At 30.8% G+C, this 27864-nt stretch overlaps 1 protein-coding gene across 1 annotated transcript in view; it reads right to left on the reverse strand.

Annotated features, from left to right (window-relative positions):
• The window catches only part of LOC134725900 (neuronal acetylcholine receptor subunit beta-3-like), a 37490-nt gene extending 18734 nt beyond the window's left edge, over positions 1–18756 (reverse strand). The window contains exons 1-2 of the mRNA XM_063590170.1: positions 18640–18756; positions 18095–18464 (exon numbers count right to left, since the gene is read on the reverse strand). Of these exons, the coding sequence (XP_063446240.1) occupies positions 18095–18152 (58 nt within the window). The 5' untranslated portion in view covers positions 18153–18464; positions 18640–18756. The remainder of the gene's footprint in view (positions 1–18094; positions 18465–18639) is intronic.
• Positions 18757–27864: the final 9108 nt, after the last annotated feature.

The raw sequence follows: 27864 nt of genomic DNA on the forward strand, positions 1-27864 counted from the left end.
CAGTTGTTATCACATAGTCTGTTTCTATATATGCTGGTGTTTCTTAGTGTAGCAGTTCAGTGTTTCTGTTGTTCCGTTTTGTTTTCTCTTATACCTTATGTTTTCCATCAGTTTTGGTTTGTGACCCAGATTTCTTTCAGAATCGTATTATAACTATTTACAGCGATTTTGCCATTATTCTAAGTCAATTGAAAGCAAGTATACGTAATATCTCTGTCAGAATTTCTCTATCAAATATGAAGTAAAGATGCTAGAAAAATAACTTAAATTTAACCCTCTGTTAAGTTTTTAGTAGACATGTGAACAAAATAACAAACTTGAAAATACACACAAGGATGAGTGAAACTAAATTATTTTTCAATTTGAATGTTACTTTTAAAATAGAGTTTTTACAGTGCTAGGTCGAAGTGGTGGACAATTAGTCTCTGAGTGTACTATCAGCTCAGCAGGCAGAACTTCGATACTGAAATGATTTGTTTCAAACATTTCGTAACTTGTACGTTTGTAAATTAATTAATAGACTAATAAGAAACTAAGTCTATTATTTTTAGGTCCTTCTAGCAAATGAGATTTACTGGCCCCGAATATATCATATTAGGTCACTTACACACTATGTAACTTATAATACTTGCCTCAGCCTGTTGGGCTATACATGCAATACATAAATCTGCATTGCATCATGAATTCATTTGCAAAATAATTGTTCAAAATAATGTAGACAAAATTCATATAAAAGACGCAGCTGAATTTATTGACGTAATTAAAAAAAATCCAGAATAAACATTTTCACGAAAATATTTCATTTTGTAAGTGTTTAAAGTTGGAAGATATGGTATATCATCTAACACTGATAAATGACAACTATTGTCTCTGCATGATAGTTTGATAAACGAGTTTAATAAGACTGAAATGATAGTACATTTTCATATGCATGTTAACGATGAAAAGATTCAACTTTTGCGTGAGAAAACAGGTTGTTATTAATATGACCATGACTCTTTTGATTAGAAAGTTCACATCAAGAAAAAAGCGAAAACAATTTGTCATTTATTTCCATTTTCATAGTTTTTGTGTGGTTTCACTCATTTTGATAATATTTTATTAAACTTATCACGAAATACAGACATCAACCTTCTTTAACCTTTGCCACTGCGTTTGGTGTTAGAACAAACAAAACGACATTAGAACATGCTTAATGCCTTCATCTACTTTAAGCCAGAAATTTTAAAATATTTCAGACCAATTTAAGTTATATAAAAGTAGATCGGCTGATCGTCTGAAGTTATATAAATTTGTCTACGTGCATTCAAAAGCATCTTATTCACAATCATGTTCTTGGTAAATAGAATATATGTTCGCACTTCCCTAATATCCGTCCAGACAATTTATAGATTTTCAAAAGCACAAGTTATACGTAAGAAGCGTGCCACTGAATAGTAAGCTTCAATATCAAGGATGCTTCCAAAAAGTACAAGAAACATACTTTATTGAAACATTCTTATCAATTTTAGATACATTTTAGCATTTGGATAAGGACAGTGTGTAAGATCAGTCTGTCTGTACTTTTGAGAAATACTCTTAATCCTGTCTATTGTATGTGGGACAAGATTTCTGCAATCATAGATAATATATTTATTACATTATAGACATGGTGTGAAAAACAGAAGGTATATGAATACAAAATACAACAACATTATTTTGTTTTCAATTTGTCATATTTTGATTAAAATTACATTTGATAATGTAAAAATTGAAAGCTATATAAATTTAAGTTATTCTGTCATCCTCCGATAAAACACCGTGGCGAAAATCTTGACACAAAAAAGATCACACATTGCCTTTATCAATATTGGCTGGTGATACCCCGTCGACGAAACGTCCACCGTCAGTTGTATCGCCCAAGTGGTTGTATAATATCTTCAAAGATACCAGTTCTTTTGTGAAAAAAAATATCTAAGCTTTAATTTGATTTCAACAAAGCATCATGTAGACCAGAAGAGCGTTAGAAAATTTCAATTCTGATATCTATGAAGATGTTATGTGTAGCTTGTTCCCATATTTTGACTATTTTATTGATTGTGACTGTTTATTTAACGCATCATGTAAATGTAACGGAATTTGATGAGACTGTTATTAAAGTGAGAGGGTTAGCGCTATAGAACCAGGTTTAATCCACCATTTTCTACATTTGAAAATGCCTGTACCAAGTCAGGAATATGACAGTTCTTGTCCATTCGTTTTTGATGCGTTTTGTTTTTTGATTTTGCCATGTGATTATGGACTTTCCAAATTGATTTTCCTCTTGAGTTCAGTATTTTTTTTTGATTTTACTTTTTGATTTAGTCCTGGTATCTTTGATGAATGTAGCTTGATTTAGTCCTGGTATCTATGATGAGTGTAGCTTGATTTAGTCCTGGAATCTATGATGAGTTTATTTACAACCACTGGGTTGATGCCACTGCTAGTGAAGATTTATTTTCCTGAGGGTATCACAAGCCCAGTAGACTGCACTTTTTGTGCTTACATGCATTGTCATTGATATGGTAATATTTATGAATTTACTGTTTAAAAATTTTTGAATTTTTTTAAATACTAAAGCTTTTATTCCTCAGGCATAGATTACCTTAGCTGTATTTCATAAAACTTTTAGGAATTTTGGTCCTCAATGCTCTTCAACTTCGTAATTTATTTGGCCTTTTTAACTTTTTTGGATTCGAGCGTCACTGATGAGTCTTTTGTACACGAAACGCTCGTCTGGCGTATATACTAAGTTTATTCTTGGTATCTATGATGAGTTTATTGTAAACACTTTTTTTTCAAAATCACATTTTCAAAACAATTAACAAAACCAAAGGTTCGATTATATCAACCAACTGAACGACTGAACGACAACTGTCCTATTCAGTCTGACTTGGATTAGGCATTTCCAAAAGTTAATGGTGTTTTTTACAATCAAACGTTGTAGTTAGAGCGGGTACTTTGGATCCTGACCCTTCTTAAAAATACTTATACCACATTTTAACCGATTTACTACACGTAAGTAGAATAGGCACTTCAAGACAGACCTTGTCCACCTTTCATCTCTAACACCATTACTCACTCACGGTACCAATATGAAGCACTTAAATATATTCGAGCCTCTGATAGACAGTATATTCATTTTAATCTGAAATCTCCAATTACTTGAGTAGTTTTACTAAATGATACAAAGACGCATTAAAGTAAATTAATATTAAATGTTTACCATAAACAGCGCAGTCTTGAAGATAATTAAATCTAATTAATTTGATTCAGATTCACACACTGTCAATATTTACTGTTATTCCATCAATTTAAGGCAATGATTTCAAAAGTTTCCCGGAAGTTGTGACAATTAGTTCTACTCCTAACGTGATTGATGTTCCCAATTTTGTAATTTTGATAGTAGTATCTTTTATTGTCATTGACAGTGTTCCGTAGCATTAATTTATAAATCTGTAAACCGTAAAATAAAAATTAAAACGATAACGCCTTTGATATGAATAAATCACAATTACTTTAAGTTTGGATTGTTTTCAAATACTTGAATAGTACCATATTTAGATGAAATGCAATTAACCAGTTGTGATATCAGATTTGAATTTCATATAATGATATCCTTAACGTGTTGGAAACTTGAGATAAACACTTGAAAGATATGAAGAGGGTATTTCAAATCTTGTTGAACACTTAATGAGCAGTTAAACGTAGCAGTGATTATATCGTACAATTAATAAAAAAATATAATCGCAAATGCAAATTTCTTTGACGTCTTGTAAGAGAAGTGATATAATTGCTGATACAAGGAGGCATTTTGAAACATAGTATCGAATATTTCTCTAGTATTTTTGACAGAAAAGTGCTAATAAAATAACCACTAAAAGGAATCAATAGTGTTGAACGAGTTAACTCACTCCTAACATTACAAATTAATATTGTGCTCTTTCCTTAATGGAAGTGAACGTCACTTTAAATACATAGAGTGGCGACGACATCAGAAAATGGTCTGAACTGTAAATAATTGGGAATATCTTCTACGGCAAATTGCTATCTGCGGAACTGATTAAATATTTACACTTTAATGGAAACAATTGAAATTTGTATTTACTTGCTCATGGCAGATAAATCTGTAATTATCATTGTATATAAAAACACCTTAAATAATTTAGATTCTCACATAATGGAATATAATATCATAACTGCTTTAGTTGTTTGTACTACATTTCCATTTAATTAAATCAAAGACTTCATTTGAGTTATTTGTAGCATCAACTAGTTTGTAAAGAAAAACATAGAGGAAGGTGTTATTACTTGCTGGAAAACTGGGAGTTATCACGGCTTAGAAAAAAACCTTCCCGATTAAGACAAAGGGAATGCATGGTTCAAGTACAGAATAAAAAAAACGGTGCTGAATGCAGTAAGCCATTAGTTGTAATGCGGTGTATGGACATAACAACTGAAAATTTAATACATCTTTTTACATGAAATAACTAAGATGCTAGACTTGCGAATCCGATATTTCCAAAATTCTAATCCTAAATAAATCATCAGGATTTTTTTTATCAATACTTTTATCAATAGTAATTATTATTATTATTATTATTATTATTATTATTATTATTATTATTATTATTATTATTATTATTATTTCGTCTAAATCACAACTGAAAATTTTTATTTTGTTTTCTCTTTATTGCCAATAGTTTAAAAAATATTTTTTTTATGGGTTTACGTTGGATTAATGATGTAATTCTAAAAGAAAACATTCTGTTTCTTTTTTGCTATATATGTTGTGTTAAATCTGTTTAAAAAGTTACCTCTATAAATCGGTAATCTGTCTTTTCAGGTCACCCTTCTTTTTTCATATTGTAGTTTGTTTTTAAAACCTCAATTAAAAAGTAACCTCTAATAAGGTCAGTTTTCTCTGTTCCCGATGGTGAACCCTTTATACAGGTTTGACAGATATGTCTGCCAACGCCATCGATGTGAATACAACAAATGGCTTAAACTATTGCTATTATGAGCAATATAGCTATGTTCATTTCATTTACGGTCATTAATCCTACTGGGACTTTCTACGTGTAAGAAATCGTAGAAGGTACTTTAACAAATTATCCGACCGGTAATTTATCTTTACTGCTGTACTTCCAATCGACTGTTATCAATGGCTTCTCAATCTCTACTACAATTCCATTATAGACCTATACTTCACAGAAATTATAAACCATTGTTATCGAATCTAAACACTTGTAGCTATATAAACTATACAATCTATTTAATAAAAAGTGCATTTTCGTGATACAATTTTAGTTCACATTTTAAATATATTGTGCATTGAGTATAGGTATTACGCTTTTTAAAAGGGGAAAAAAATATATGCAGCATCTGATTAAAATAAACTGTTTTAAATGATATTATCTTGTAGCCACAATATATCCCCTGAGGTGTAGGAGATCCTCATTTAATTAAACAAGTTTCAGACGAAGCTTACCTTCTGCATTTACAGAATTTTACTTAAATCTGTTATCTGTCATATACAAATTAAACATAGTTGGTTACTTGACAATAAAGTGGGCCACAATAAGGTAGGACTTTGTATAGGTCCACAAGGTGCTCTTCTACTACACGAAACATTGTATCATTCGATTTGTGTGTTCATCCTTCGGTATTTACTATTTGATAAGGGACTTTCCATTTCGAACTTTCCTTGGAGTTCGTATTTTTGTAATTTCATTTTGTACTAAGGTCATCCCCAGTTTTTAAGTAACAGTTCCTCTCCATTGTTCAAAAATTGAAAATGAAGATTACTTGATCAATAGATGCTATTTTTGTGTTTTTAGCTTAATTGTCACTGAATAACCGGAAAAACTTTTGACGTCATTCGACAATTACTGTTTAATCTGACGTCAAATGTTTAAAATCATGATGCAATATTTTGCGGTAACTTGTGAGGGATCAAATCTCGGATCTAATAACACATTACAAGTGTAAATGCGTCTATTTTGATAAATGTTTAAGCTATGACAATTTCTGCAGAGTACACAATGAAATTATCATAAATGACTAAACTAACATAATTTGAAGGTCATTTATTCATAAAATCTATAGTTATTGTTTTCTTCAAATCTAATATCTACTTTGCCAAATGTTTGTTTATTTCTTTTTAACTAAACATTGATTTTCCTGAATGAACAATCGAAGTGCTTGAAAGTAGCCACTAAGGGATCTCATCTTAAATTGCACTTAGAACCAGTGTGAATTATTCTCGTCATTTGGCTTCCGTGGTTATTGGAATATTTTCTAAACCAAAATAATTATAAACTAAGGAAGTGAATAGAGTCAAACGTATACAATAATCCATATGTATAATGTTTTCAATATTCCAAAAGAAGGTTTAAGTTAAACATAAAAGTAATTGATTACGATTTTGGTCGAGTAGAAGTTCCCTGGATATGAATTTCGTTCATGATCTTCCATTTAACTTATTAAACTTTCAAAAGTGAAAATCAAATTTTAGCACTCTTTACATAATTGAGTTGACATTTGATATTTATTTTTCATTAAAACTAACAGTTTAAATATAGGTTGAGTGCACGTTTATATACTTTTATACTCACTACCATTATATATTCGGATTTGGACCATACCAGATGATTGTTTTTTTATATATCATAAATAAGTAACACACCAAAATAAAACGAAGTACAAGAATACCTTCTCGTTAGTAACATTCATTTTAAATTTTTACTGTCAACCAAAGTTACTATGGAAACGATTGAAATCCCCTTACGATCCCATGGTCATCATCGGATCGTAGTTAAGGTGTCTGTTTCTCAATTCAAAACTAATACCTGTGTATACTTTTTTATATAAAAGTAGGGAGATACGTTATATTTGATGACACAACTCTCCACCAGGGACCACATATAATCATTATCTTCCTCCTAACATTAGTAGTATTACGTGTTTGCTAAATTCTAGACCTTGACATTTTCCTCTTAAAATGTCATATAGAATTGCTTGTCGACTACATAGTATATGAGATGCTGTCCATGCACCTGATCTCATCTTATGTCTAGATCGTGTGTTTCAAACTGTTTTCATTCCAATATTTGTCTGTTTATACCTTCATAGTTAAACAAAATCATCGATGATTGAAAACGTATGGGCTTTCTATGAACATTACTGCAAATTATTTTTTTAACAATCCGGCTCTCAATTACCGATACGATATAAGAGATTTAAGAACAACGCTTCTTATTCTAATTTATTAACAAAATGGTATTTATATAATATCAATGTTCGTAATTGCTTCCAGCAAAAAATGTACTAGCATATGATGAAGTCCTAGGTCCCATTATAGATTGTTGAAGAGTTTGAGGTATGTAAAATCTGAGAGTATTTTTGTTTTTGTTTTAAGAGTTGGAGTTGTAATCGTCTAATTTCCAGAATAATTCTATCTGTTTAATTTATTTTATCTTTATAACTCTCATTCAATAAATGTTTATTGATTATTTCTATTACGGTGTTTCAATTTTTATCCCATTTATTGATACCGAAGTGCAAGTATATGCAGTGAAGTCTGAATCACAAAATATTCCTGGCAATCTTTTTATGCTGTTTAAAATGGTTTTGAATAACTACACGTAGAATTTAAATTTAAGGTGGGAAAATTAAATTGGAGTGTATCGAACCATAGCGTTTTCTATTCATCATTTATAGAAATATATCCAATGCATCCCAGCTTTTTTGGAAATAACGAGGAGAGCATTTGATGAAACCCACGACTATTCAAAGTAAAAATATACCCATATTCATACAATAGAGAATGTGTCAAAGAGACGACAACCGTAACAAAGTTTGAGCTACACAATTCTTTTTTGAATTTCACTGAAATGGAACAAATCAACATATTAACTAAATGCAACATAAATAAGTAAAAGACACAAGAGTAACATCGCCATTCAAGTTCATAAGTCGAAAACAAATTGACAATGCATTGGCTTAAGGGGGCTCGCGGGTCTAAATGAACTTTTTTATTTAATATAAGATTTCTCTATATTTTTCTATAAATGAACTTTATCTTATCCTTAATAGAAAAATGAAATAAAATAATGGGGTCACCGTTCATTTACGCTCACAATCTGCCGTCGAAAGAAGCATACATTTTTGTTAATGTCCTTTTTTTCTGTTGAACTAAATTACAGAAATCGCTTAAATTTTCATTTATTTAGTTTATGTACAGCTTATTCGAAAAAACCAATAAAAGATATAGGTCACCCATGAGTTAAAAAAGATATTTCAATTTTAATGCCAAAAAAATGGCATTTTTGAACCAAAGGGAGATAATTTAGAGCTTTTTCAATGATATCGACATTTTAAAAGTCACCTGGGGTCAACACGAATTGATTTTTTGGAATAATTTTTGTACCATATGATAAAGTAACAACTACTGAAGGTTATTAATAGAATTTGTAGTGTAAAATAAAAGTTTATTTTTTTTCTGAAAATCTTATACCTGCGAGCCTCCTTAAGAACGAAAAAAGACAAATATACAACGAGCAGTACATTAAACACAACATAGAAAAGTAAAGTTTTAGCAATACAAAGATAACCAAACACATGGGATGATATCATGTTGCTGGGAAGGGTAAGCAGATCCTCCTCTACATGTTACAACAGTCGTGTTGCTCATGTTAGTAAAATAATTGAATGGGGTTGATTTTGTGAAACATAAACCTTTGACCTTAATTCAACAATTAAATTCCATTACTTGAAAGGTGTAAAAAATAGTTTCATGATTATTGTATGATGTATTAAATCTTCCAAAAGAGAATGATAATTTTGTGTCTGCAGACTCTGGGTTTGGACTATATAGTGCATATGAATTAAACTAGTTCAGATGTATTTGTGACCGAAATATTTGTTTTAGATAATTGATAGGAAATAAGATAAACAAAATTAGAGGGAATTTTAAATACAGCTGTGAATTGTTAATTATATAACAAAGTCGTTAAGTATATATGCAAAATACCATAAATACTTGGTAATGCACACAATACAAACTGATTTTTTTTGAGGGGAATCTTTTTGAATCTTAAACGTTTACTTCTAGGAAGATAAATGAACAATTATTACTATACAAGCTATAATCGACAATACATTAAATATCAGCCTAGTTTTAAACACGCAAAATACAATCCATTATTGGTTAATCACAAAAAGAACACACAATTAAATATATATATAGAACGAAATCAAAAAGACTGATTTCATTTTCTGGCTTTATTTCATATTTAAAGTAATAAATTTTGTAAATTTACAGCTGAAAAATCTTACGTATATCATGTCAAATAATGTAAATAATGTTCATCTTATTATAATACAGTGATACACGTCCCTCTTTGTAAGTTAGAGACTTATGTTGTGTGTCGCGTTTACGTGTTAACAAGACAACAATATCGAAATAATATATTTATATAATTCTAATTTTTAGTTATCAAACGGTAAAAAGGTTTTATCAAATAATGAACTACAGTCGAATCAGCTATAAAGGTCACTTCTATAAGTCACAACATATCGTACATCTTGTACTTCTATAGTTATGCCTATATATTTTGATACTCTGTTAATTCTCGTTAAAAGTAAATTCTATTTTGACCCAAGGGTGACTGTATTTGTCTCTTTTTTGTTTGTTTGTCTTTTTGTATAATAAATCAAAGAAAAATGAAAAAACAATCATTTACCTTAATTCTTTATAAAATGTGAACAAAAAGAGACGTCAGGTATGCGCCAATGACACACAATCAAGCATCATGCCCGCACTTTATAAACTCTAGGGAACTTGACATTATGATTTCAACTAAAAGTAGAAAGTCTGCTTAATATCTGAATTTCGTTCTTGAAATTTACACAGAGCATAACAACGTCATAGTGGGACTTTTGACTTATTTAAAAATCAAATTTTGATATCACCTCACCAACAAGTAAAAGGGTATTACACAAATTCTGAACTCCAGAGAAATTAACAAAAAGGGAAGTCCCTGCAAAACATACAAAATCAAAAGCTATCAATTAACCGAACAAGTGTCATAATTATTCGGTAGTTGGTACAGGCATTTTCCAAAGAATTAATTCACCCTCTGATTCATGCCTTTACATATATAAAATAAAACGTTACTCGCATACAGACGTTATTAATTGAGGTGATGGGCTCAAATAACGCATGTATGTTGCAACAATCGTTCCCGTTTCATTTGGAGTTCATACGATTTACTAATATGTGTTTCTTGTTAAAATATTATCTTTGTACCAAGGTATCAGTGATACATTGTAGGCTTTTGTCGACATCAAATGATCAGTTTCACTGCTTTTGTAACTTTCTTTCACACAATGATGGTGTATATATTCGAATACGGTAAAACTTAGACATTTTGATGCGCCATTTTGAATTTGGACGCCCTTTTGAATGATTTCTGTTCTATATGGTTTAACAAAATAATAAATGCCATATCTTAATTGTATTTCCGTAAGTTTCTGACATCTTCGGAACTCATTAGAATCGGAAGACTTAATAAAGTGAATGATTTTATATTTATGTCGGCCAACTTGAATTTGGCGGCCATATTGGATGTTTTTTTCGTGGCTTCATATCGGAATTTTGTCTATACCTTTTAATCTTCCACTATGCCAAGTTTAGTGCTTTTACCATAAAGTGATCAATTATTCTGAAATCCGCTGGCCTATATGTATATGTCAAATGGTTACGACTTTGGAGACCATTTTGTATACTACTTTTGCCTCACACAAAACAAAGTATCAACACTTCTGATAAAAATGCATGTATTCTCAGTAAAAAATAGGTGGTAGTGCTTATATTTCATCGGCAACGCCAAAGCAATGACATTGTGCAATGTTTAAAGAAAGAATGTACATACTTGCATTCAAGAAAACTAAACCCCCTAAGATTTTATTTTAACCTCTACAATTTAGAATCGATGTCAATTCCCTTGACTGTTCCATTAAGAGATTATCTATAACCTATACTAATACGTCTATTTGGTCAGAGAAAAAAACATTTAAAGGAAAATGACATTACGGGATGGTTTCCTTAAAACTATCGTTAATATCTGGATATAAACTACTCGTTATTATTAAATCTTTTGAGTTACAATCTTACTTCTCTATCTTTGTTATCAAATTTAGTCACGTTTCAACTAATTTTTGTTGTATATGTCCCCACTGTAAAAAGTTTGAGAATATTAACAACAACAAAAAAAACCATTTATGAAATGTGCGATGTCAATGTTAACATGTGTATATCTGATTAGCTTGGAAATATACTCCAAGGGAAAAAAAACTATAGAACATCATCATCAAGAAAAGGAAAATTCGTCCCATTTATCATAACGATACTAATGTCTCTCAGTCAATTCTTGAAATGAAATAAGCATTGTTTATTCAGATAGAAATCGGTATTTCTCAACCAAAATATCACTTTTCAATAACATATGTCCATTCATATTCAATCAGAACCATGGGTTCAATCAACGCCTGTTTTTTAAGTTATCTCTCCTTTATTGAAGATCGAGGTTTTATTTAATGTTTGGTCCAAATTATTGACAGCTATTCATTCGTTATGAATTACAATTTACAAAAATACGGTGACCTATAGTTGTTAATGTCTGTGTCATTTTGGTCGCTTGTGGACAGTTGTCTCATTGGCAATCATACCACATCTTCTTTTTTATATTCATAATGGAACTCGATGAAACATTGTGGACTAGTTGCAAAATGTGTTGGGATATCCCGAAACAAGCATTTTACTAACTCATTGGCGATAAATGATGCTTTTTATATCCTACTTTTTTGGAGATCATGCAATTCCCTCAGTTTGCATTGTTACCTAGATTTGTATCTACGAAATATCTATTTCTAGCATCGGCAAAATAATGTTTTTCTCCAATAAGTCACCTTTTTTTTGGCCGTCAGTTTGGAAAACTGTGTTTATAAAATAAATAAAGAATGAACTGCAAAATAAAAAAACTTAAACCCATTTACTGCATGCAAATAACACTTATCATGCATAGAGGTTGGTGAAGGCTAAGGTAGATGATTAAAATCATGAGGTTTGCAATAGATAATTGTTTAATATCGTCCGTCCATTTGACGTTCTAGAAAAGGCTCCATATTTGAAGCAAGTGTTTTTGTCCATTATGATTATTGATCTAACTTTTCAAGTCGCTTGAATGTCAAGATATGAAAACCATTGTATGAGTCTTCAGCGCTTTTCAGGATAAACGTTTACTAAGAAAGCTCAATGGTAAATATTTGAAAGCCAAGAAGGTATATAAGAACTGAAACATTTGAAGAGCTAAGAGATTCGATCATTCACTTAATATGGATTTAATTGAACGAACGTTAGCACTAACATAAAATTAATACTTAAGAATATTTAATCGGAGGTTTGTTTTCATAAGTTGTCTTTTTATAAGGTTGAAGTCTGTCTTATATAGTAAAATGTTAATTTAAAAACAAGTTGTAGTCTTAAAATACCCTATCACGATACGTTATGAAAATATTAAACATAAGAATGGTTTCATGTGTTCTCAAAAGCATTGTACAATTTACCTACACGCAAAAGCTTTTGTCTCATTGTTTTGGAATAATCCTAATTTCAAACAAAAAACCTGTTTATACATATGTGTTTCATTGACTTGATTTTCGATTATTGTATATTGGATGTAAATTAACACCAATTAACTCCAAGCACCTGTTTTATCAATCCAGCTGTAGTTCCTCTTACTGATAATTTAGTTTTCTTTCAATATATTGACGTTTATCTCCCACAATAATGTTTCTTGAAGGAGTATGACTAGTTAATACTCATTACGATAAATTATCAATCGCTTTGCACCAAGTAGATATATATATGGAACCGTGACTATAAATAATTTCTGAATACATTGACAAGGTTAACGGTTAAGTTGAATCAGAAAATACCGCAGAGATGATATTCTGTTAATTTTCAATAAACTGAACTGTAACAGCTGAATTAAGTACGTTTTAGTGGTCATGAACTTATATTTTTTATTGACAAACTGAACAAAGATTAGACACGCTTTCTGTTAATCGATCAAATATAATTATAGTGCTGAGATTAAAAGCTTCGAAATGTATATTGCTACAAGAAGAATAGAGACAGCGGAAAACGTTCTATATTTGGTCATTATTTAAAAAATACTATTTCGATTTGTGTGATTTATTCATTGAAGTTGACAATATTTGTTATCGTTTTTGTCTAAGCAAGTCGATAATAAACCATTATTAACAATACAAAGATAAACAAGAGAAAAGGAAACAAAAACAATAGCATGTTAGTCTGAAAAAAGGTAGCCATCGTTCACAAAGTTCATGTTTGCAATAAGACCTTAAATGTCAATTCCATCAATCGAATTTCATCTGCTGACCATTTGTACGGTACCATATCTGTCCATGATTAATTTACTTCAAAAGCCATCTTCATTAAAAAAAATAACAGTAGTAGAATATAAGCTGAGTGTTGTCTTTAGGGAAATTGAATTGTAAGTCTAAAGATGTAGTCAGAAAACGCCTACGAAGGGATTACGACCTATGTCGCATTACCTGGGGATTGAATAATAGATACAAAAAAGTCAGAATATACTATAACGCTCTGAATCCAAATTTGAATGAAAAAATATTTTTTGTATTTATTTAAACCTGAAGATCAATGAACTAATAAAATTACAGAAAACAGAGGCCGAAAAGTATTTAAAACACCGTGTTAAGCGAGTGGATAACCTTATATTTGAGCAGTCGAAAATATAAATTACTAGATATTTCTTGATTCTCAATGTCACTGTATTTATCTTGTCAGATAGATCTTTTAAATAATTGTTTTTGAAGGAAAGAATTAGTACAACAAACTTTGTCGCATTACAGATTATCTATTTTTTTTTACAATTAGAGAAAGTCATTGAAAAGATGTTTCCATACATAAAGAATAAGCACGAACTGTATGCGAAAATTCCACGGACGTCGGACCCCAAATTTAGAACATTCGATAAGCAATCTTTCTATCATATGCCTCAATAGAGAAGAAACATATTTTAATATAGACGAATCGACAAAAATATACATAATGAACACTTTTCGTAAAAATCAACTTAAAATTGAGTAAAAATACTTTCTAAATTATGTTTCAAACTTTTAAAAATGCATTTATTTAATAATTTGTTTGTTAGTTTGTTTTTTTTGGTTTTATTATTAATTTAGCCCAATATACTTTCCCGTATCCAAATAATTGTTTTGTACACTACTTTGTAATGTTTTTCATAGAAAACGTTGCATTGAGGTGTATTTTCCGGAATTTGACGAGTATCACCGTAATGCCACGATAACGTTACGAAAAAGCATGTGATAACAATCGAAGCATGTGATAAACTTTTCATATCAGCCCGCTAACCATCAATTCGGACAAAATATGGAATTTACCTGAATATAATGCTATTATCATACAGTAAAAATCATATGTTATTTAGTGTAAGTATATGATAAAATGCTTTATCATACAGGAATATGACAGTTGTTATCCATTCGTTTGATGTGTTTTGAGCCTTTGATTAGGGACTTTTTTTATATAATTTTCCTCGGAGTTCAGTATTTTTGTGATTTTTTTTATCATGCAGAGGAGATACTCCTTATACCACGTAACTCATTACAAGATCTTATACGAGATCTTATTTTAGCAAAAGTAATTTTCAATCAAAAACCAAGAACGACAGAAAAATATTAACAAGATTATAAAATACTTTTAAAGAAGAAAACCAAAACACCTCATTTGCTATATAAATAATTGTAAGTTAGAACTTTTTCCTTCTCAAGAAATCTCTTGAACATTAATTTAAAACATCTATAGCGAAATAAAAGATAAAACATTCCAAATTAATGTCTTAAGTATGTACTACAGATGATAAATTAAAGTCATTTACACTTCTAAATTCATTTTTCATAATTATTGATTTCTCTTCTTCTTTTGGCTTTAAATTGATATTCGATTTAAGATGAACTGAATAGAAACCATTATCGGAATTCTGCATTAGCAGTTCAAAATATATGTCAGTGTGAGTTTCTTTGTAACACACTTTGAGCGAGACGCCTGGAAAGCAGTATTGGTAAAAATTTTATTAAAAGCAGGGTGCAGATAATACCAGCTTTGTTTTCAGAATATGTTAATAAAACGTTGAAGAATTATCTTGTTGTTTTTAAATATGGATGAATCTGATTCAATAGAAAACCTACTTAATTTGATTTTAATTTAAGTTTTGTATTAGTGATGTTTGTGTATTTTCACACTATAATGTTTATGTCGCGGGTATCGAAAACAATATACATCTAATGACAAGATACTCGCGCAATTGTCATAAGAAGTTATAAACAAAGTCAAAACTATAACTTTTGACAAAATGCTTTTTTTAATTCTTGTAAAATTCTTTGAGGTTCAATTTTATTTATAATTGATATTGTATATATTATTAACACAATTGTATAAATAGATAGTATTTCGATGTTGTTTTAATATGAAGGAACATTCATTTGATGTGTTTGAACTTTGATCTTTGATATTCCATTTTAAATTTTCCTTATAGTTTTGGATGTTTGTTCTTAATTTTTTTTTATAGCATCATGGTATTTTTAAACAGCGATATAGTATTATTTTCTTAATTTATTAGCTATTATTTAAAAAAGTATTCGGTATGATTACAAATGAAACATCTATTCACACCTAAAGACCATTGACTACAACATGAAAGATGAAACTTTAAGTAAATAGTTTATCCATATTACATTTTTTTGTTAAGGATAATCCTTTTAATTTTTATCAATATTGCCAAATGAAGTAAATGTCAGTGATGCCATGTTATGACCGTAAGTGTTTTATTCCCCTCATACCATAACAAGATACTTATTATTCTGGTCTCTGCAGGTTCTTTTAAATATGAAAATCATGTATAGATGTTTTGTTATACACTTTTATACAATTTCATCAGTTTTCATAAATACAAGTAAATTGTACTTTTTTTTGGAGCGGGGAAAGGGGGGGTCACACAAATAAATAGATATCTTATCAGATGTCTAGTGGTCAAGAGAGCAGGACGCAGTGCAGGCGGTGTTGTACGATATCCCACAAGCATGAGTTTGAATCCCGGCGAGGTAAGAACAAAACTTTGCTCTCGGAAATTTGTAGATTTAATATTGTACTGATATTTAGAATATATATAAAATAAGTTAAATTGAAAACAACGTTCAAACCTTGGTATAAGTTGTAAAAAGACGAAGGTTTTATACGTGTGCATGTAACAAAATCGTTGTAGAAGGATTTTAATACAGCACAAACAACATATATATATATATATATATTTTTTTAAACAGCGATATAGTAGTATTTTCTTTATTTATTAGCTGTTATTTAAAAAAGTATTCGGTATGATTACAAATGAGACATCTATTCACCTAAAGATAATTGACTACAACACGAAAGATGAAACTTTAAGTAAATAGTTAATCCATATTATAAATTTTTGTTAAGGATAATCCTTTTAATTTTTATCAATATTGCCAAATGAAGTAAATGTCAGTGATGCCATGTTATGACCGTAAGTGTTTTATTCCCCTCATACCATAACAAGATATACTTATTATTCTGGTCTCTCCAGGTTATTTTAAATATGAAAATCATGTATAGATGTTTTGTTATACACTTTTATACAATTTCATCAGTTTTCATAAATACAAGTAAATTGTATTTTTTTTGAAGGGGGAGGGGGGGGGGGGGGGTCACACAGATAAATAGATATATTATCAGATGTCTAGTGGTCAAGAGAGCAGGACACAGTGCAGGCGGTGTTGTACGATATCCCACAAGCATGAGTTTGAATCCCGGCGAGGGAAGAACAAAACTTTGCTCTCGGAAATTTGTAGATTTAATATTGTTCTGATATTTAGAATATATATAAAATAAGTTAAATTGAAAACAACGTTCAAACCTAGGTATAAGTTGTAAAAAAACAAAGTTTTTATACGTGTGCATGTAACAAATTAGTTGTAGAAGGATTTTAATACAGCACAAACAACATATATATATATGCGTTTTGTTTAAATATACTTTTTCACTCTTTTGGTCTTTTGGAAAATGTTGTTTGTGCTGTTTTTAGACCCTTCTACAACGAAATTTGTTTGACATGCACACGTATAAAAACTGCGGTTTTTATCCAACGCAGTCATAGGTTTGAACGTAGTTTTCAATTTAGACTCGTTTATATATATATATATATATATATTTTTAAACAGATTTCATCAGTTTTCATAAATACAAGTAAATTGTACTTTTTTTGGAGGGGGGAAAGGGGGGGGATCACACAAATAAATAGATATATTATCAGATGTCTAGTGGTCAAGAGAGCAGGACACAGTGCAGGCGGTGTTGTACGATATCCCACAAGCATGAGTTTGAATCCCGGCGAGGGAATATGTATATATTTAGAGTAATTATGATAGAATATAGTTGTATATATAATTTGTATGCATATGTATTGACTCCAATAACGACAAAATGATAACATAAGCATTTACCAATGTATGGTCTTACAAACGATTTTTTCATGCTAAGGAAAAATCTTTACGTAAATATTTAAACCATATCATGAAGATTGAGTTATTTATATTCCTTTTAACTTGTGTTTCGTTTTGGACATTTAAATATCAGCGTTCTTCTTTATTCAACTTTATAAAGCACTTAGCAATCAGAGATGAAACTACACAGATCCATGGGGGTTCGATTTTAGCTTCATTGTTTACATATTATAGGAGAACAAGCAAGACCTGTAATTAATGAGTTTATTCTTGGTTACCACTTTATTTTCATATTTACATTCGCCGTTTAGAAATTTCAAACATGTTTAAATTAAAAAAATAGTTGATGCAGATATGTTTGAAATTGGTCTAATTATTTTAAACTTTGCAGACATTTTTATGTGAAGAAAAAATATGGACTTACCAATACTAGAGAAAACAACTGAAAAGACGAAAAATGTTTGTCCGAGCAACGAAGACATTATTTTAAACTATCAGGTATCCATACAATCACGGGAAATAATCATCAATAAATGTATGTTCCATGTGAATAATTCTACAACGTTAAATAATCTCAAAATATCCCTACTTCCAGCGGATATCAACAGTTCGAATGATTCAACCAAGGACAAACATTGTCTCTTATATTACTTTTCAATTTAACTTCAATAGTTTGTTCATACGACATCATTATCGGATTTTGAACACCTCTGATAGTTCTGATTGGTAACCTGTAGGTACTTCCCAGTCAATCATTAGCGATGTCTGTAGTAGTATTTTCTCCGTCTATTTATCTACAAAAAGGAAATTGATAATAATTTAGATGATACAGAGTATGTGTGGTCCTATTCCGTAATCATGTCCATAGGGATATTTACTGTTAACTAAACAGTTTAATTTTGCTTTCATACAATTTCAACACGATCAATTCATAAAAAGTTCCCTTTCAGCCAAAAACTGAGGTATTACCTAGTATTTATATACGGTTATTGGCTGGTATATTATAGTATTTATATACGGTTATTGGCTGGTATATTATACATCAAAGTTTGTTAAGTCCACTACATTATCACTGCTGACACTCAGTTGATCCTTCATATACTTGGTCAATGCACTGTCAGTCTATTATATACGATGGAAATAAATGGTATTCCAACCAGTAATATTATACATCGACTGATTGGTTAATTTTCAAAAATGATTAATATCTTTTGATTCACAATGTTAATAATTAAAAATCAGCTTCCCTATGGTTCCCTTTTATCTGTAAACAATTCCAGTAATCTAAATAAATAAAGTATTTAATCAAATGCGGAATTGTTTATGTAGAAAGTCGTAATTGTTATTTCAATACGCAATTCAAACAGAGTATAATGAGAGGGAATGATTTTACGTTTGGGGATTAAAGAGTGAAAATAAGCTGGTTAGAAACTTTGTTGAAACCACAATTTTGACTTAATCAATTTGAATTTAAGCTCGTTCCCAGTACCTGTTATGTTTACTCTATGAAACTGTAGCATATGATAAGCCAATGTTTTGTAATAGAAAAACTAATGACTTTTTGGTATCAATATATGAGACAAAATCAGTAAATTAACAGCAAAAAACATACAAAAAGCAACAGAACAGCGCTTTTCTTGCTCATAGGAATTCATATGCCGGTATGTACATGCGGCGTGTAGTATAAACGAGGCTACAAATATATGATACATACTGGTATAACTCTTTCAAATAATAATCGTACACGTGGGTTTGCATTGAGAAGACATAAAAAAAACAGGTAGATGAGGTTTTACAGAACAGAAAAACACAATCACTGAACTCCATGATATCGGTATTTCTGAAAACAATATCATCGTTATGAAAGAATGTTTGTTGTTACTGAATGGTGTTAATAGAGAAATGTCCATTCTTACACTTAGTTTTCGAACGTTGCTCGACCAAAACGTTCCATGTAGCAGTGTAACGAATGCAGAATTCGTGTGTGTTGGTTAACATTTGATTTTTTATACGCTTCAAGATTTTGTTGATGCTCTAACCTGCAGATTTATCTCTCTACGTTTCACATACACATGCAGGAAACTGTTATGAAAATATCGTGTACCGGTTATTTCAAATCAAAAGACCAGTGAACACATGATGATAGTTCTTAATGATAAATTGCATAGAAAAGGATCATTAAGTATTATGGGGAAGTCATAAAAACAATTAATTGCTGCTTAAACGGTCTTTGTACAAGGTTTATTTTGATGTGTCATTATCTTAATGATTACCCAATATTTTATGACTTAACTCATCTTAACATCAATTATGTCGTTATACTGTAAAAGAAGGACGAAATATACCAAAGGAACAGTTAAACTGAAATATTGAAAATAAACTGACAACGCCATGGCTAAAAATTAAAAAGACAAACAGACAAATAAATGTACAGAAGACACAACATAGAAAACTAAAGACATAGTCAAATAGAAAATATTATAAATGTGATGACATCATGTCCACGATTACTATTTTATTTCATCAAGACTATTGTAACAAACATCAGCGTATTAGACCATTGTTTTGGCTTCATTTGGTCATTGTTTAATGGATTTTACGAACTGTTGTCGAGCATACATCTTTCAACGGTCTTGAGGTGAAGTGATTATCTTAGTAGTCTAGACCGAGAAAGCTAATGCTTGCTGCTACAGTGTTTCCAGACAAATAAGCATTAGTGAATTCTTGAAACTAATTTTTCTGACTGATGAAGCCTAAATGGAATTTACGTCTTTTGACATCAAGTGTGGTAAAAAGACTTTTCAAAATACATAATAGCTTTCATATATATTTTTATGAGATGCAATTAATGTTTAAAAAAAAAACTATTGCATAAATTCCCAAAATAGATTTTTGGAAACATTAATTATCAATGCTGATATATATTTCCATAATTTGACTGACTTTTACTGCAGAAACATCGATGCCGATTTTAAACAGCAAAACATTGTGTCTGATGACATAGCCATAGCTTAAGCTTGTTATGTCTATCAATTCAGTTCGAATGAGTATCAATATGAACGCTGATTGATAAACCATTACGCTAAATCAAAAAGCAATTGGCCTTGGTTAATACTTTACGTGGTCATTTATTTGTAAGGGTTGTAACACCTCTACATTGATTGGTTAACCGATGGATTATCAATATTAGCATATCTCTTATATCATTACCGATTTCTTATAATCCTTGTTTTATGGCGGCTAATTAAGCATATAGGAGTCTATAATAGGCGAGCTTATGAATATATCGAAGAAGTGGTAAAGATATAATATGTACTTTTGTAATTTTGTACAGGATGAACATTAGATTGCATTTCTAATTGGGATTATAGTTAAAGACATTTATTTGCTTTCTGAAGTTTGTTTCTTGTTCGCTTTGTATCTGTCAACAATTTGGATTACATTAAGTATTTGTTTTGATCGTTTCCTTCACGAATACAAAAAATGGTTGGTTTTTTTTGCGTTAATACACAATTCAATCCTGGTATCTTTAATGTGGACGTTTCGTCCCCGAGGGTATCACCAGCCCAGTAGTCAGCACTTCGGCGTTGGCATGAATATCAATTATGTGGTCATTTTATAAATTTCCTGTTTACAAAACTTTGAATTTTTCAAAAATCTAAGGATTTTCTTATCCCAGGCATAGATTACCTTAGCCGTATTTGGCACAACATTTTGGAAGTTTGGATCCTCAATGCTCTTCAACTTTGTATTTGTTTGGTTTATAACTATTTTGATATGAGCGTCACTGATGAGTCTTGTGTAGACGAAACGCGCGTCTGGCGTACTAAATTATAATCCTGGTACCTTTGATAACTATTTACACCACTGGGTCGATTCCTCTGCTGGTGGACGTTTCGTCCCCGAGGGTATCACCAGCCCAGTAGTCAGCACTTCGGCGTTGGCATGAATATCAATGATGTGGTAATTTTTATAAATTTCCTGTTTACAAAACTTTGAATTTTTCCAAAATCTAAGGATTTTCTTATCCCAGGTATAGATTACCTTAGCCGTATTTGGCACAACGTTTTGGAATTTTGGATCCTCAATACTCTTCAACTTTGTATTTGTTTGGTTTATAACTATTTTGATATGAGCGTCACTGATGAGTCTTGTGTAGACGAAACGCGCGTCTGGCGTACTAAATTATAATCCTGGTACCTTTGATAACTATAATGAGTGTTTGTACAGTTTGTCAAAGCTTGGGTCATAAAAGTTTTAAAAAAAACGAAGCGTACTTCAATTGATGTAAAGGATTGATTTGACTAGGTTTATCTCAGTTTTGGGGAATCAGCTGTACAATTTCCTTTGGTAATGTTGAATAAGAAAGTATACATTACTGTGGATTCATTTTTATTCGTTGGATACCAAATTTTGTTGTTTTCGTGAGTATAGGTGAACTACGAATTCAAATGTTCAACGAATTGCACATTTTCTATAGGCTTTTTATGCAGAGATTAGCAAAACCACGAAATCCACGACAATACTGTTTTTCTTCCAACAACGAAAAATTGATACCCACGAAAATAAATGAATCCACATTATGTGATGATTAAGTTATAAATAGTGTATTGATTCTTGTTTTTATGTATGTGATCCTGATTTTTTTCTATCTAAACATTCAACATATTGACAGACTACACAATAGTTATATAAAACAAGTTATCAACGTCTAATTAAAAAAGACAGAAGACACCAAAAGGAGAAAAAAAGAAACGACGTAAGGACGAATATCGATGCATAGAAAACTAATAATAAACACAAGGACACATTGTTTTGACTTACATCAGATGTTTTAATTTGGTCAGAGGCAACCAACAAAACACTTACTGTATCGGTTGAAACAGTAATGTTTGTCCGCAATTTGCTTTCTGTCAGCAACCTCTGATATGAAATTGTGACGAAATATGTTCGTGTACATCCATCATTATATATGATATCATTAAATACTCAGAAGCATCAAAACTTGTCAACATAGAAACGCTTACCGAGTTCATGGACAACCTAGCTTGTTGGAAATTCAATCTGAGTTTGCGTCCAATAGTATTTATTACCAATCATCATCAATCAACTCTAATTATTGTAATAAATTGTTTGCAATTACTTTAACCTGCGGGCGTGTTTAATTGACAATAGAATTATTGTATTGTATTGTATAAACCGCAAACTTTTAATCCAAATGTATCATTTAAACCAAGACGGCATAGGCTGCTAAGCGGAAGAAATCTATTGAACTGGTAGTAGATCAGCAGCGGTGTCGGCCCATGGACTTATTAAAAGATATAAAAGTTTGATTCCATTGCAAACGACATATGTTTCTGGAATTGCTTTCTGAATAATTTATGTTATCCTTGAAAAAATCGGTTTGTCTGTTATATATTCCATCTACATGCCCATATATATCAGAAAATGTGTTACAGCCCTAGCTAAAGTAGACAAGGAAAACATAACTCTTATAACGAATGTATTTGTATATAGCCTTATTAAACGGTTTATAGTGTACGGTACGGTACATTGAAGGTGGAATTGCACACAAGGTTCAACTTATGCTAAGGAATGATCATTCATATATTATACATCTACTCTCTTAAGATTAATGTCATTGTAAAAAGAATCAAGAAAGACGGATTAAAAAGGAACTAGAATTTGCACATTTACAAAAAGCTATCATAAAACAAAATGTAAATCATAAAACATGTTTAAATCTTTTATCGAAATAAAAACATCTTGTACGGTCTAAAATAAGTTTGTATGTTTGTGCACATTTTTGTATTACATTAGCATTGCCATTGACTATAAAAAAAAAATCGGCAAAAAACTGAATTTTATGTTGTCAAATCGTACGAGATACGCCGATAAAATATATTTCTCTGGTGTTTTACCTGCATAATGACCGTGTGTTTTCTATGTGACATCACCTGGTATTGTCGCCATTTTTGTGAGAGTCACAATAGCAAAATCAGTGGTATGGAAGAATATTGACGTCATAATCAAACATAATCAGTCGTTCAGGGAAAGTGATATGTCGGCCAAAAGTTAGATAAATGTATTCAAATACCGTTTGGAAATCTTACCAATTTAAATCGATAATATCAGGTGAATATAAATTGAAAGGTTGTGGTTGGTTTTTTTTCTCAAAAAAAAGGAACACTAGGACAATAAAAATCAGAACCAAGGAGTAAACAAAGACTAAAAAAACCAAAGGATATTTACATCAACAGTTATAAATAATAATTAAGAAACAACATGAACTCCACAAAAACCTGGAGTGAAATCAAGTGCCCTTGAATGGACCGTAAACGGCACCCGTCGTGTTATTTCTTTGTTCAGTTCGGTAATGATGGAAGGTAATTATGACTGAGGAAGAATATCAGATATGATTCTGACACACTTTTGTCATAATGGCCAACAGCTCATGATGGCGACCGTAAAATTTCTTGAGTAATGACCTTTAATTAGATTGATTCATAGCCCTGTCTTAGCAACTTTTGAGAAAGTAGTATTCCTCGTTCAATAAAATCAACGTACTTTGAGCTAGCTCTAGAGTAACATATCAATTGAGACACATATACTCCATATGATGGTGTCACTCGGATGTTGTTACACAGAAATGGAAAGTTGACTATAGGATAATTAAAACCATCGCGTTTGTCCTACCATCAGTAGTCATTTCGAAAAAAAGGCATAAATATTACGCAGATTAATCCGTGTCGGTAGTATCTTTAATTTCAAGTTCACTTGGATATATTTAATGTAAGTTATCACTGAATCTCTCATTATTTAGAGACAGTTCATCATCAATTTACCAAAAGGTAAAATTGAAAGACTAATTTCTTGTCTCCTTTCTGTACAAGCCCTTGGATAAATTCTGCTTCATAGGAATATAAAAACAAATCTGCAAGTAGAGGAGCGCAATTGTTAACCCATTGGGATTCCAATAGCCTGTTGGAAGACCAAAATCTCCAAATTCAACAAATATGTTATTAATTAAAAAGTCCAGCATTGCAGTGATATCATCGTCGGTATATTTTATCCTTGACTCTGTATGATTTTTCACAACGTAAGCTGAGTTCCAGCCCAAAACTAGATATTTAAAACTTCTGGTGCCCTTTTTGTTAAAGAAACACAAGCTGCCGAGTTATTTCAGTCGGGCTTTAAGTTTAGTATGTGGAATAGTGGTATAAAGAGTTGAAAAATCAAAGGTTTTAATGTTGGTACAATGTTTTAATGATTGAGATTGTAAATTCACCAATGACTCTTTTGAATTTTTCAGTATCCTCATCTGATTAACACCACTTCTTGAATATGCCGTTTCGGAATATTTCAGAAGTCCTTCTTTGACTGCAGTGAGTATGGCAGTAATAACTTTAAAAAGGGGTTTAGTGGAACACTTGGAAGAACCTGCAATATACCTTTCCTAATAAGGATTCTTGTGAAGCTTAGGAATCCAATATAAAATGGAAGATCCTGGTCTTCATCCTTTGGATTAACATCAAAGTAGATTAAAACCGATTTGTGGTTTTTCATTATCACCTGCTTCGTTATCGTACTTAGTGTATATGTAGGATTTCCAATTGTGTTATTTATCCCCAGTTCCTTAATCAAGCAGTCAATGTTGTGTTTCTTGCAAACAAAAACGATATTGTTTGAGGCTTTGTCAGATGGAACGACAACACATTTGTCATGGAGGCAAGACAACTCCTCTATGGCATGAGGGTCTTTAAAGATGGAAGGAGCTTTGGTGCTCATTGACCCTTTATTCTTACTTACTCTTATCTGAATCAATGACCTCATTGACTTTAGCCCCTTCGATAGAGTGTCAACCTCAACCTTTTCTCTTTTTACCGAGTCTTTAATTTGTGAGTACGCACTTTAAATAAATTGCGTTTTTTAACAAGAGGCAGAAACCAATCGCATTTTTAAACACGACACAGAAACAAAGCTGAACTCTCCGTTTTGTAAACCAATGACATGTTAAGGGAGCCATCATAACAATCTGCATCATTAATGCACGTGTTTGTTTGATACATAATCAATCGATTAAAAACATTACGAGTTTGTGTCGTTTCTGACCAAGTTGTCTCTCAAAAGAGAGAGTTTTTTTATCTAGATGTTCAAAAAAAGGAAAATAGAAATGCAACATGCAACATGTTACATGCAAAAACAAATTCTATTTTGAAAGACAAGTTCTAGATTTTCTATATTCTAGCATCTTTATTCAGAAATCTTAGAATACAAAAGTATTCCTTTTAGAGCTATTGCAAATTCAATAGGAGTAAATTGAGTCAAACAAAACAGTTGGACTAAATTGGTTAATTCATGTTTAAATAGTATGAAATATGTGCATAACGGCAATTGTTTCAGCTGTTTTCTGTCTTGCAACAATTAAGAAAAAGCTATGATATAGCCACTTTTTGGCACATTGAATTAAAAAAAGTACCATGTATATATTATGGCTAGAAACCAACATTTGACTGTCAATAAGATATTTTTCAGATAAATATCAGTATTGAAGTTTTTAATTTTGTTTTACATATTCGCATTCGAGCTTCAAAAATCATGCATTTTGTACAAAACTGCATTTTGAGATTTATATTGTAGATTTAAGAAAAGGCCATCGCCTAATTGACATTTCGCAACATAATGCAATTAACATAATAGATGTTAACGTGTGAAAACTATTTTTATGGCTAATACCTTGGCTCATATCTATTTTAACCAAAAACTATTTGTTTAATGGCATTTTTGTAATCTATATGTCAATTTTAACAAGTTAATGACGAGTTATTTTACTATTTTTGCAATTTCTTGGGCCAAATAATGGCTCTTGTCATATCTCCCCTTTTGTTGTATCGTACTTTCGTACGTCATACTGGAAAATCAATTGTAAGAACTGTTTTATTTTATTTGAAAACAAAACTATAAAATAATTCAATTTAGTGATGTTCAGTGCAACAATTCATCATGCAATTGAGGTGGCAATTGTTATTGCTTTTGAAAACTGCATTCGTTTTACAATTGCGGAAATTGTCATTTTTCTACACTTTACGAGAAAAAAAAATGAAATCAAAACGAGATATAAAAAAATTCACTGCAATTATGACTCACTGATATCCAATACAAAATATGCTGATTTGATTATAATAGATTCGCATTAAGAGTTTTCAATTTTCGTTAAATCAGATATTTTTATTTTTCCTTTGCTTTTCAATTATTATTTGAGGTCTCTTTTGGAAAATTACTTCTGAATTGATATTCTCTATACAGAATCAAGTCGGACCCAAATTGGCAAAATATCAATTTATTAATTTTAATGTTATATTTAACGCCATTCTTGAAAGAATTCTTTCCTAAACCTGCTACTTCAGAGTCTGATAATATATACCAACATTGAACATACATAACGCCGCCAAGCATTCTGTATCATTACGATTCAATCCTATGGTTCACCAGTTAAAGATTAATGACAGTACCACTGCATGATAATTTTCAATCAACAACCCTCATGCCCAAATGTCAATCAACAACTCATCGTCAAATTATATTTTTCTAACAATTGATCAATGAAATTGAAAATTGATGATAAAAGGGAAAATATTTGTGAGATCTGGTTGAACTATGCCATTAGATATGTCCCTAATGAGTATTTATCTTAGAAATAATAATGTGTTTACAAAACATTCTGGCATTAATGTTTTTCGACTGTTACGTAATGTTACTTTCTTATAAAACTTTTTCTAATATTAAAAATGTAACGTTATTTCGGAGAAATGGATAATAAACCCAGAGTTAAACTTGGTTAATCGCCTTGCCTTGAAGAAACATTATTTGTTGTTTCAATCTAAACATGTTACCATTCTATGCGGTGCCAGTGAACGAGTTAGTTTTTGCAACAGTTTATATCAACTTAATTAATAGAAAATTGATTTCAAGTAATAAGTAAAAAAGCAAGAATACCGAAAATATCAAACGGCAATATAAAAATCCCCAAAACATCAAAAGAATCTAATATGTAAAATATAATCTTTGCTGCAAACAATAATATTAGTTGTGATTTTTCTCTTTTAAAAAAACTGTTATCATATATGGACAATAGAATTATTGAAGGTAAGTTCCATTTTTCGACCAACTTTAAGGGTTTATCTTGACCCATAA

This window comes from Mytilus trossulus, chromosome 7, assembly GCF_036588685.1.
Source record: "Mytilus trossulus isolate FHL-02 chromosome 7, PNRI_Mtr1.1.1.hap1, whole genome shotgun sequence".
NCBI lineage: Eukaryota > Metazoa > Mollusca > Bivalvia > Mytilida > Mytilidae > Mytilus > Mytilus trossulus.